The sequence below is a fragment of the Trematomus bernacchii genome, unplaced genomic scaffold, assembly GCF_902827165.1.
Source record: "Trematomus bernacchii unplaced genomic scaffold, fTreBer1.1, whole genome shotgun sequence".
In the NCBI taxonomy this organism is placed as follows: domain Eukaryota; kingdom Metazoa; phylum Chordata; class Actinopteri; order Perciformes; family Nototheniidae; genus Trematomus; species Trematomus bernacchii.
This window is the reverse complement of record NW_022987567.1, coordinates 2761738-2775000: the sequence shown is the minus strand read 5'-3', so window position 1 is coordinate 2775000 and position 13263 is coordinate 2761738. Positions and strand designations below refer to the sequence as shown.

The window sequence follows — 13263 nt, the reverse complement described above, 5'->3', positions numbered from 1 at the left end:
TCACTATATCTGTACAAACAGCGGAGAACATTTTAATTATCCTGCATCGTAAAAATATTTCCTCCCGATTTATTGTGTTTCTTTTTTAATTAAAAAGTAACATTCACAGATTTGTATTTCAAATTGAAACGGAAAAGAATAAGCCCTTCATAATATATTAAAGGGAAAGAGATAGCGTGTGTGTACAGGGGGGGGGGGGGGGTCACCTTGTAGAGTTTGGCCCTCTTCCTGTTTGAAGCGTCAGCCTTGATGTCATCAGAGGCTCCAGGAGGCAGCTCTGGTTTGGGCCCCAACACCTGAGGACGGCAGCGGGCAGTTTAACACAGAACTCAGCTTTTAGACTTTATATTTTCTCATGATTCGCTCTTTTCACCTCCAACATCTTCTCCCTCTCCACCCCCTCGTCACACACGTAAACCCGGGCCCTCCCATTGCGCTCGTTGTCACGGATACCCTTGGCGACCTGCGTGGCCTTCAGCTTCTCGAAGCGGTTGCTCTGGGAGCCGCACCACTGGTAGATCTCCTGCAGAAGAGGAGCAGATGCAAGGAAGGTCAATAAAGTGGAACCCGAATAAAGATTACCCATAATGCTTTGCTTCTATTTGCTCAACACAACATGTTGGCAATGCACTGTATGTCTACTCTCAGCAGTATTACAGTAATTATATTTAATAATGATTTGCTTCAGAGTGACTCACAGCCCCGAGGTCCAAGAGGAAGCAGTCTCCCTGGTTGAAGCTGTCCCAGCTGACCGCCACCTCGGTTGCCCGGACGACACGGCGGCCTTTGACCTGGAGCACCCGCTGCATGACCACCTCGTTGGTGACCACGTGCTTGAACCCAGAAGCCACGCCCCCTTTCTGAAAGGTAAGAGATGTATTTTCAAGGTAAAATACCAGCCTTTTAGAAAAGAGAACCATTAACATAATATCAAAGTAATATTAATTATACAGTGATGGCAAATTAATAAATATATCAAAAAAATATATATAGGTGTAAACCATGTATAAAAGGTAAAGTGACAATATTTAGTTTATAGAAGAATTATCTAAAATTATTACAATTAATAAAAGTTCATCCAACCTTAACAAAACAAATGTATTTTACGAAATATTTAATTATGTTAGAATATGATGAAATATAACCCCAACATTATCATTAAACAGGCACAAATCCCACTACCCATATATCATTACCTATACACGTTCCTAGGTTTAAAACAAAAGCAAAGAAAAGGATTTTGTCCTTGTATGTAGATATTTTACAGCTATCAACATGACGTTTACCATGTATTTGAGTCCAGACTTGAAGTAGCCAAGAAAGGTTTTGGACTCGTGTCCCTGCACCTCGCGGTACTGGATAGGCGACCCCCCCAGGAAGTCGTCCATTTGGACCGTAAAGATGGCCGCCGAGCCCCTCTCATCCTGGGTGCAGAAGTCACCTGCACCAGAGGAACCACAGATGTTCTCCATATTAATCATTTCATTTTGTACTGTAGCTCTACCCAGAGTCTCATTTTGTGTTTGATGAGGTCCTTCTCCAAATGAGTCACACATATTTATACATGCAACAACAGGTGTTTGTGTTCAGCAGCATAGAGGTGGGTTACATCACATCGTGTTTGTTGGTAAAAGCTTTGCAATGATCAGTCCAATTGACTAAAAAGACGTGAAATCAATATAAAAAGGCACGACTCAGCTTCTGCTATTCCAGAGTACAAAGTACCAGCTGTGATGAACACATGCATCAATATATATCAAAAGATAATGCGTCAATAGTCAAAATACAGGTATTTATGGATATATATATGATTCTAAAATAGGCTATTAATCATAATGAGTTCATTTACTCTTTGTACTTGAGTCTGTTTTGATAATTTCTTTTTTACTTAAGTATGATTTTGAATGCAGTACTTTTACCTGCAACAGAGCATTTTTACAATTTAGTATTGCTACTTTAGTACCACAACACATTTGAGTACTTCTTCCACCTCTGAGTATTTGTGTGTGTGTGCTGAATGGTGCAAAATGGTCTAGAAAAAAAGCCTTGTACTGAAATGAAAACATCATGTGCACTACATTAGGTTTGAGATCGTTGACAAAGTGTTTGCCATGTAAGCCTTTCAAGTACAATCACAGCGCACATCTGTTCCAGGAAATAAGGCCTGTCACAGTTTCAGATGCTGATCAAATCAAGCAGGATGAGACGCAGCAGAAACATAAAACACAACAGCAGCAGTAAACACAGATCTGCCTGTTAACGTACAGTGTCATCTGTTATTTACAAATGTAAGGACAGAAGGCTTTTCGCTTCTCATCCACAGAGCAGAACATGCAAATTGTCTGATACCAAAATGGAAAAAGGGAATTTATAAATGCTTCTTGCTTAAATAATTGAGTTGATTTTTTCTTTCAATGTGTTATATCTGTGACATAGACGTGGAAAACGTTTTCTACGGATATCCTAAGGGGACAAGAGAAAACAATAAGCTAATGTCCACTCCTGGATAATAAATGAACATATTTTAAAAGTGGATATTCCCTTCTGCTTATTTCTCTCTGATCATAATATCCGTCTTCCTGTTCTCACCCAGCCAGAAGTGCAGGTCGTACTGCAGATGCCCGGAGCGTTGCTTGATGGTGTTGAGGATGAGGTAGGCGTCTCCGGTGTAAAATCCCCCGTACAGCTTTTCGGGAACGGGCACCAGGTCGAAGTTCTCCACCCTCCACACCTGGAGGCCCGTATTCTTCCCGGCGCGATCGAACTCTGGGTGCACTGCCATGTTGCCTGCTGGGAAATCACACCGCTCAGATTTAGCTTCTATACTCTCCTCAACATGCAGCGGTCAAATACTGCAGAGATAAGAGCCATAGAAAATAACCTTTTATAAGTAAGACTAGAAAACCCTATGTGTGAGACATCTGTTTTGGAAAGCCACTCCCTTTAAGGCTGAGGTGTTACCATGGATACAAAGATAACATTTAGGGTTATAGTTAGATATTAATGGTACAGCAGGGTGAGTCACCGATGCCCTGTGCTTAGGGTGTTTCCTCATGTGAGCAGGAAGAGGAAATTCTGACTCAGGCGTAGTCATAACTGGCAAAAGAAACCTGTGTGTGAAAATATATGTATACAGTATATAGGAAAATATGTGTATAACTCGACTTTTCTGCTCTGTTTTTACTTCAAGCATGCAATCACAAAACAGTACATGGGGTTGGAGATAAGAAAAATAAATCTGCTATCACCGTAATCTTGATTTATTTTTTTCTTAAAGGTGGGGTAGGTAAGTTTGAGAAACCGGCTCGAGATACACTTTTTGTTGTATTCCATGGAATGCTCTTAACATCCCGATAGCAATGAATATCTTAAGTGCTTTGACAAAAAATCCATACAAAAATGTAATCTGTGGAAGCCGTAGTACTGTAAAAAGCACGACCAATCATTTTAGCCGGCCCGGCTAAAATAACTGGATGGCCTACCTGCCTGTCAGCCTTCCATCGGGGCACAAACTTATCTCGTGCCCTCATTGGTCATGTGCGCGTTCGTGTGTGTTGGAGGAGGGGCTCTGTAAGGAAGTGGCAGATTTTTTCCGGCTGTGTATTTTCAAAATCTAGCGCACTCAAGCTGGTTTCTCCAAAATTACCTACCCCACCTTTAAATGTGTTACCCATGTCTCTAAGGTCTCATAGTATATACAGTAAAGCCCTATGTTACGCCCAGGTCTAGGGGAACCTAGGCGCAGCATAAAATTGCCCTCTCCCCACTCTTCCCACTCCCAAGAAATGGTAAACGACACAGGAAATCAGCTTTTTGAGATTTAATAACTCAAAAAGAGGTGAGACAACCCCTACATAACAAACAACGTCTTTACAGAGTTTCCTTAAACTTGCCTAACAAAACAAATAAAATACAGGTTTCTTACCTACTCTTACCAGTAAACAGGAGAAAAAGGTTCAAACAAAAAGAGGGTTTCTCACTCCTAAACAAAACAAAACGTGTCTTACAAGACAGGTTAACTTAGTTTATCTTCCTAAGATTTCACAACAAGCAAAAGGACTGGTATACGGTATAAGTATACACACACAGCACAACAGGACAGATATCTCAATACGCAAGTGTGTAGGAGAAGTCGAGTCAGAGAGAGGGCAGAGAAACTGCATGGCTGCAGCTAAAATGCCCCTGTTTCTTCAGGTGGACCAATCAGCAGGTTGAAGGCAGCTTGCTCACTCACACACACACACACACTCACAGACACAGGAGGAGGGAAAAATATCTACACACAAATGACCAGGGTCGTAACACCCTAGACTCTTCAGCAGTCCGACAGCTGTCTCATCCCAGTCAGAACACCTCCTGAGCATCCATGCACACACATACCATACACTTCAGCCATATCTGAGAGCATAAAGGACATGCAGTGTTTCAAGTAGGGAGGGGGGGGGGGGGGGGGGGGGGGGGGGGGTGTGTGTGTGTGTGTGTGTGTGTGTGTGTGTGTGTGTGTGTGTGTGTGTGTGTGTGTGTGGTGTGTGTGTGTGTGTGTGTGTGTGTGTGTGTGTGTGTGTGTGTGTGTGTGTGTGTGTGTGTGTGTGTGTGTGTGTGTGTGTGTGTGTGTGTGTGTGTGTGTGTTGCATTGGATTACAGCCACTTGCCCCATAGTCTAGCATGTGTGGATGTTTGAGATTTTTACATTGGGAGTTGAGCATCCTGTTAAAATCTTTGTTATGGCCGTCTGGAAACAGAACCACAGTTAATGAATGAACAACGATGTAATCAGCTGATTCTGTTGGGTTGGACATGTTTCACAAATTCAAAGGACCGATTATATTTAAGTTTCGGCTTTTGATGCGGCACACAGTCTTAAATTGTTTGTTATGTTTATATTTTCTTAAAGGGGTCCTATTATTCTTTATGGGGGTTTCCCTCTCCTGTAGTGTGTTATAGGTTTTTGTGCATGTACTGTAATTGGTCTGTAAAGGCTAAAATCACAAAGTCACTATGTAACACACACGTTTCTATTGGTTAGTGCTCCACAACAAACTGTACGTGAAGCTAAGGGGCGGTACATCTCAAAGCGGTTGACCTATCACAACCGAGCCAGACAGCTAACCAATCAGAGCAGCCTGGGCTCTGGTTTCAGACAGAGGGTGAAAAGAGGTGCTGCAGCACAGGCAGTATGAGAAAAACAAAGAGCTTTTTGAACATCAAAGCAGGGAAACATGTCACGGTAGAGGAACTAAATACAAATAAGAACCTGAAAATGAGCAGAATAGGCCCCTTTTATTAAAGACGGCATACCAAAGGAAGTTTCAGTGGTTTGGCAACGTTTTAAAAATGTACATGTACTTGCTAGATTACTCTTTAACGATACAATAACTTCATTCTTTAACAATAAACTCTAACTTACAAAGTGCCTTTAACTTGCAGAGAGAGCGCAAACACCTCTGAATCGAGCTCTGTTCTCAATTCAGAGCCTGACCTCTCTGAAAAGGACTCCTTTGAGCTTTTATGCTGCGTTTCTACTTTATCTTGCTAATTTAATCCAATTATGTTCTTATACGACATTCCAGCCCTCAGTGTCCACCTTAAAAACCTGTTCAGGTCATGGAGTTCCAAATGAACACAGAATGTAGTTTTCCACAGGAACGCTGCTTGGACACGCTGCCCCTCAATTTGCACGACTAACAAGAATCTCCCATTCTTTTAGGCGGCCGTCTGCCCACAAACACGGCAGGAATCTGATCGTGACCCTGGAAGTGGATCCAAATTCAAGTAACAAGACCAACAATTTTGGGGTTCCTATTTCCCCATGTTTCTGCTCTCCTTTTATGTAACAGCCAGACGCTCTGAGCAGAACTTCGAAGGAATGTTTTAGCATGGAAAAGTAAAGTGGATAATTGTGGAAAAGAACAATTTTCAGTTAACTTTAGAGGTTTTTGTCCCGGTGTCAGCACATGTGGCTTATTTGGATAGATATCTGACATTGTAAGGAAAAGGAAGGAATATATTCAGGTGTCTGATAATGAAACATTTTACTAATTCCTTTATAAAAATTGCAATTATGCAGACAAAAACACAGGAAAAGTAGCCAAAACGGCGGGTTAACCTGGAGTCATACCAGGTCAGGAGCCGTCTGAACTTCCATGACACTGAGCGCCTGTGTTGTGAGACTTCTGGGCGATTCCTACAGTGGCTCTAAAGTAGTCTGGTGATATTTCCAGCCTGGAGAAGCTGTAATGCTACAAAAGTCAGACAGCAAACCTCACACAGGAAGGTTCAACAAAGCTCGGGGGGGAGAGTTAGCAATGTGGCATCCCTAATTTGTCAAGCCTAATTGCAAAAAAACAACTATCTGGTCGTTGGTTAATGACTTATGAAAATGAAGATTCCATCAATATTCCGTCAAAATAGGGTACTGTGGTGGACTTGTTCAGATGCACAAACAGACTCCTTCTTTCAGTCCTTCAACCACTGTCTCCAAAAGGTCTGTGTCGCAATATTTGAGCGTACACAAAAATCTGTTGGTTTCCAAGTCTTTCATAGTGTTTAAAAGTAGGCATGTTTCTCCTTTTCAACCAAAAATGTGGGAAAGGCTTTTGGGCAAGAATCTCAAACCCACCCTTGAAAACTGTTGGATAATTGTAAGGAGGTGACCATAACAGACAAGAGACCACATTTCACAAACTGTATTGAAAACCCCAATTTATATGGACATTACAAAAGCACTGTATTTATGTCAAATAATGCTCCTAACCTGACCTAAATAATATCGGCATATCCCGACATATTAGACCATGCATTGCAGTTTTTATAAGAGACGTGTTTATCAAAGAGCAATCAAAGAAAGTTCCTGTGGATGTCTTTTCATCCACAGGACAAAGTGGACTGATATTTAATAAGATAAAAAGTCTGTCATTTAGTGGAACTGATTCATGATATCTCGGCACAGATGTCTGCTACAAGGCGCCCAGTTATCGTTATTAAGTTAGAGGAACAGCTCAAGTTCGTAGAAAAATACTTTTATCCCCAGATAGTCCCATGAGAAGATTGATATCACTAATTTGTTGGTTACCAAAGAGCTACAATGAGGAACTAATTAGCCTAGCTTAGCATACAAAACAAAAGAGGTGAAATAGGACTACATCCTCCAAACTGCTACTTCCTGAAAACAGCAGGGAACACAACAGAAGAATACAATAACATTTTATGATTTATGTTTCCAAACAACTGGTAACAACTTCTGCTTTAGATGATATACAGCCATTCATTAACTTAAAGTGACACACCCAGAGATATGAAAACAGCTTGTGGGCAAAATGTGAGCCGAGCTTGGGGATCATCATTATTACAGACATGAAGTTTAATTGGATACCAAGTCCCTGAAGGGAACATATCAGAATCAGAAACGGGTTTATTGCCAGGTAGGTTCACACATACGAGGAATTTGACTTGATGTCGTGGTGCATACATAAAATATAAAACAAAGAATCTCCATATAAAACAATTCTTTAAGGACACTGTAATAAAATATAGTTAAATAGCAATAAAATAAAGCAGTAATTTACAGCGAAATATAATGTAATGAATTATAGAATATAAACTATGAAATAAGAATATGTGCAGTAAGCAGTATTGAACATTGTGTGCATTAATGTAATGCATATAGAGACTACGTTTTGGCTGAGGTAAAGTGTCAGTGGGGGGGCCGGGCCTTGTTTAAGAGGCCGGTAGCGGAGGGTAAGAAATTAGGGCATATTAAAGGCTACTGGTTTACATTTCTTGACAAATGTACCCATTCATGTCTCTTACTTCAACAGCGGCCAACACATACCTCTACTCATTTTACCGAAATGATACCTTCTTATTCTGAAGGCTTTTTAGTTTCTATATAAGTTTGACTGCCTTTGACTGTGATCTTCCCCTGTAACGGAGAGAAATGTTTCATCTGTCGCCTCACATCAGAGCTGTTTTCTCCTACACTTTGATACTGCATGTCACATCAGAAGGGATACTGAGCATCTGATTCCCCTCAGACTTTTGAAAACTCAAAGCCAGTATTACAAATATGATAACAGCTGTGACAAAAGGTGTAGATCAAAAATAAATCTTACAAGAATGTGGGAGAAGGTTAGAGAATTAGATCTAAAACAAAAATGTACGAATAAGAAGCTGACTTAAACTATATAAACTATGAATGTTTTTGGTAGTTCCCTGTTGGATAAAGTGACTCAGGGAGGGGTGGTTTGACTCAACACACACACAGCTCAAGCCAAAATAGAACAGGTCACATGACTGTTGGAGAGTGCTTCTCTTCAGGCGTGCTGGGAAAAACATATGGTGTCTTCAGGCCCGCTCTGCAGAGCCGGAGGGATTCATCGAGTTTTTGCACCCCCGCTGCAGGCTTTTTGCCCCCCCTCCCTCGCCTCCAAATAATCATAGAGTGAGTCTGTCATTCCAACCTCAGCTATGTGGTCCCCTCCCCCATATTTACCAGCCTCTCTTTTGTGTCTGCCTTCCCCTTGAGGCCTCAGAACTCGATCCTCTGTGCAGAAAGCACAAGTGGAGTCAGATTATTTATTATTTCATCTCATGTGATTTGTCTGCTGGTGTCCAACTTCAAAAACAAGACCATAATAGTTTGTAATCTAAGTTTCTGCGTAAAAAAAGAAAAGAAGGAATTTCTCTTTCAGAAAGGATTCTCGATGACTCATTTTCTCCACTCATGCCACTCTGCAGGGAGCAGCTGTCCTGCAGATCTGAACTGATCACACTCTGCTTCCCTCTCCTCTGTTTGCACAGTGTAAGACAAAGACAATCAAAATGGCTGTTTATGACTAGGAGTAAATAACCAAGCTCATATATGGATGGTTATTAAAGGATATGAGAGGGAACCATCTATCTCAAACCAGTTTTATTGCAAAATTAATCATAGCATGTACACTCAAATGGCCTAGATTGCAAAGCAGCTAGAAGATACCATGTGTGTTTTATTTCAGAGGTGTAGCCCTTTTGTACATCAATATGGAACATAAAGAAGTCAATGGGGAAATGATGAAATGCTTTGTCTTTCAAATACCTTTTGAACAAGTTATGTTCTCTGTTGCTAACTTCTTCTCTTCTAATGTTGTTTTAAAAGAGATTTTTAAAGTTGCTCTCAATTAGAGGATATTAAAGGCGCTAACAAATCTGGATTGAGGGTATCTTTCACTCTCTTGCTTTGAAAAAACGTTCATTGATGAAAAAGGGAATATAATCGACCTTATAAAAGATATATAGTTCATTTATAGAGGAGGGAGAAACTTCAGAGTGCCTATTTTTCCTTGAATATTTCCTTACATAATAAACAGTTTGTATTATTTGGCTGTTTTGCCTCACTTTATTTGCGTTTTGTCAGTCACGGTGTCTGTCATATAGCTTCCTATTAGATTAATGCTTCCGATCTGGCACCTGGTTGCCAAGCTTTGTTCAGACTTTGACACTGAGAATCGACCCAGACAGAGCAGAATGAAATTGAATAAAGAAAATCCAGTCAGAAGGCAGCTGGGTCTCTGCAAATACAGATACACGCTTCCAGTGGGTCATTAGTGACGATGAAAGGGGTAATTTGTGTATGAGTAACATTGATTTTCAGGAAAATCCCCGCATGTCACTTTAAGGCTTGAAGAAAGAAATATTTGAGATATTTTTGTGAATGCCCCACCCAACAATCATGTAACTGTTTCCTTCATATTTTTCATATGAGCATTTTCTGGTTGCCACCCCAATGCTTAAGAGATATGGTTAGGTTAGGTCTACTGAAACTTTGTGGGTAACGTAAGGGAACGACTGCCTCCATTGTTCGAAAAATCTGTCATTAAAGTTAGGATGTGCTTTACTTATGTATTGAAATACAGTAATTTAAATGCTAGAACAATGATACATATAGTATAATATAGGTTCCCCATTTTTAAACTGGACATTTTCTGACTTCCAAATCACCAAATCAATTTTTACTGGGCGTGTAAGGTCACATTTCCATCGACTTCCTAGGGAAGGGTTTGTTTGTCATGCTTGCTCCACTATTGCTACTGAGAGAGGGCAGTTAATATGACTGCAAAAACCATGAGAGGATGCTTGTCAAGAGATGTAAATATAACTTCTGTTTACAGTAAAAAAGCTAATGACGCTGTGATGGCAGGAAAGGACACTACATTTAGATTTCTGTTGCCAGTGGATGAAAAATGTCTCAAAGAAACCTTTTGGTGAGATCACAAACAGTGTTTTATAGTTTTTAATCTAGAAAAGGTGATTCAAGACCTACACTTGAATATGGAGAATGTGTGCACATACAAACATCCACACCATCCAGCTGTCCTGCAATCGTAGACAGAAAAATGCAAACAGCTGTTATAAGAGGCTTGTGTTCAGGATCCCCTAATCTCTGTCCCGCTGATCTGAAACAGCGCTTCCTGATTGGCTGACAAAACTCTGTCTTTATCTCTCACACATACACTCTACAGTGTAGACAGACAGTACACTGTCTGACGCACGTCCCTATAACCACATGTTGCAGGATGCTGTGATTAACTTCCTCAGTTCCTCTATTTGGTTGTGGGTTTCTATGGCAACCACAGCTATCCTTAAATAAAGATGAGCAAACAGCTGCTGAGGAAATCTCACAGGTTTTATACTCAGAAGCTCAAACAAGTGACTTTTTTCATGTAATGCAGCATAATAACATGTTTATGTTGCTTTGGGTTCACCATCATGGCAAGGTGACGTCACTTTCAGGAAGAATGTGCAGTTAAGGCCCACTCAACATTTGTAATCATCATCCAGGTTTTCCACTGCTGTCCATATATGGAGGCAACTGCATTGCACTTTTGACAATAAAAGCAGGGTTTACACTACTTTAAGTGGGCTTGACAAACATGTTAAAGTAAACCCTTTGTACAACCAAGAAGAAGTAATGTACTCCCTTTCCTTCCCCTCTCAAATCTTTGTTCCAGCCTACGTGGAAAGTAACGGTTGAATAATGCTGTAATCAAGGCATTAAATCAGCGTCCTGCAATCTGTGCTTAACAGGCTGTATAGTTTCGTGGAAGTAAGAGAGGTTAAACGTACCTGAAAAGTGTGGGTTGTGATCGGTTTGGACCTGAGAGAGCCGCGGTGAGCGCTTCTAGCTGCAGCGGGAGCAGAGAGGCGTCGAGTCGGCGGGCTGCGGAGCGATGAGCCGCTGTTTATGCCTCTGGCCCGGGACACTCCCCGTTATGACCCTCCCCTGCACCGCTCGCTGCAGAGAGGGGGTGGCCCATACATGCACACGTGTGACTTTATCAATCTAAATAAATCATTTTTGTCCCGCAATCTATCGAGACTATGAATAATAAGCTTGTCTGCAATGATTTTACTTCATGCGTCATAAAGGTGAGGGTTTTGCTCTTTGAATCGGATTACAAAGAGTCCATGTTTTTTTCGACATGTATTAATAGGTTATACATTCACTCAACTTCCTTTTGCTTTAGTGATGCCAAACCATTACTCAATAAAAAAATAGAAAAATATTTGATTTTGATTTTTTTTGCAGGGGTTGTCAGACTAGGGTCTGCACTTCCGGTTTCCAACAGAGTACATCTTTGCCCAACACTGCCCCTACCTGGTGTACTACTGATGTATAGAAGATTACTGCACCCATTAACCCACAGATGCTCACTGGGCACACCTTGTTCCTTCTTTACAGTCTGGTTAACACACTTACTGTAATGGAGAATGTGCATAATCATTGTTTTTCAACTTAGGGTCAAAGGTACAAAGGCACTCCTTGGTGTATAAGATGAACATGTTTTTTTAGAAAAAGAGCGTATTTTAATATCTATTAAGTACTGTGGCCAACAGGTGCTAGCTATAGGTGGTGACTGCTGCAGGTGTTCAATTGTCAAGCAAACACTGGAGCAAGTTATGGTTTCATCCTGTTAATATTCCATATTTTCCATTGTTCATTTATGTGATTAAAGGTGGGGTAGGTAAGTTTGAGAAACCGGCTCGAGATACACTTTTTGTTATATTCCATGGAATGCTCTTAACATCCCGATAGCAATGAATATCTTAAGTGCTTTGACAAAAAATCCATTAAAAAAATGTCATCTGTGGAAGCCGTAGTACTGTAAAAAACACGACCAATCATCTGAGCCGGCCCGGCTAAAATAACTGGATGGCCTACCTGCCTGTCAGCTTTCCACCTGTGCACAAACTTATCTCGTGCCCTCATTGGTCATGTGCACGTTCGTGTGTGTTGGAGGAGGGGCTCTGTAAGGAAGTGGCAGATTTGTTCCGGCTATGTATTTTCAAATTCTAGCGCACTCGAGCTGGTTTCTCCAAAATTACCTACCCCACCTTTAACTCAGGCAGAGTGCACTATAGTGTTAGCAAACACAGCCCCTGACATAATTTATTAGTTTGTATCGTACAATCCCATCAATACACATCAAGGATAAAAGAGAAATCAGATGTCCATACATGTCAGAATGCTATTAAATCCTAGGCTTTTTACCCTGTTGAACTTTTTATTTTGTGTTTTGTCTGTCTTGTTGATCGGCCTTCTGTGACACTACTTCCCCTAAGAATACCATTTATTTGTATTAAGATGTCTGAAAATGTAGGAGCCCCAGTCATTGAGGACACCGACTGGTGTTGGCCAACATTACAGAAAGTAACATAAAGTTATTTTCACCCTTTTAATTGGGCTCCTTCCGTGACATAATGACATCATGTAACACTTGAGCTGCTATTGGCTAGCTCCTATTGTTGTGACAACTCTAAGCGGTTGATCAATCACAACAGAGCTGGCCAGCTAACCAATCAGAGCAGACTGGGCTCTGGTTTCAGACAGAGGGTGAAAAGAGGTGCTGCAGCACAGGCCGCATCAGAACAATAAAGAGCTTTTTGAACACTAAAGCATGTAAACATGTCACAGTAGAGACACAAAATACAAATATGAAACCTGAAAATGAGCACAATAGGGCCCCATTAGCATAGTGCCCTGTATCTTACTGTAAACCCACATTTTCAAATCTTGGTTGCCCTCTGGTGGACAAAAGACACAGTGACAGTAACAGTGGGTCATTTGTGTTCATCTTTACTGACATACTTACTAGACAATTATGAGACCATTAATGACTGAACAAGAAAGGCATTCACAGAGTAGCATTATAAGCTTATATAACTTAGCATGACAATTGATTTAAATAATGTAAAAAAGTATCCATTAAGTACAGTCTCACTTTT

The 13263-nt window shown here is 40.8% G+C and overlaps 1 protein-coding gene across 2 annotated transcripts in view; it reads right to left on the bottom strand.

Moving 5' to 3' along the window:
- gsna (gelsolin a) overlaps positions 1-11262 on the bottom strand; it is a 22107-nt gene extending 10845 nt beyond the window's left edge. Inside the window, exons 1-6 of one of the 2 annotated variants that reach the window (XM_034125826.1) lie at positions 11104-11262; positions 2590-2787; positions 1287-1441; positions 699-860; positions 374-523; positions 207-296 (exon numbers count right to left, since the gene is read on the bottom strand). In XM_034125826.1, the coding sequence (XP_033981717.1) occupies positions 207-296; positions 374-523; positions 699-860; positions 1287-1441; positions 2590-2782 (750 nt within the window). In that variant the 5' untranslated portion in view covers positions 2783-2787; positions 11104-11262. Of the gene's footprint in view, positions 1-206; positions 297-373; positions 524-698; positions 861-1286; positions 1442-2589; positions 2791-11103 lie in introns of both variants that reach the window. The other variant, XM_034125825.1, reaches the window with a different exon arrangement.
- Between the last annotated feature and the right edge of the window lie 2001 nt (positions 11263-13263).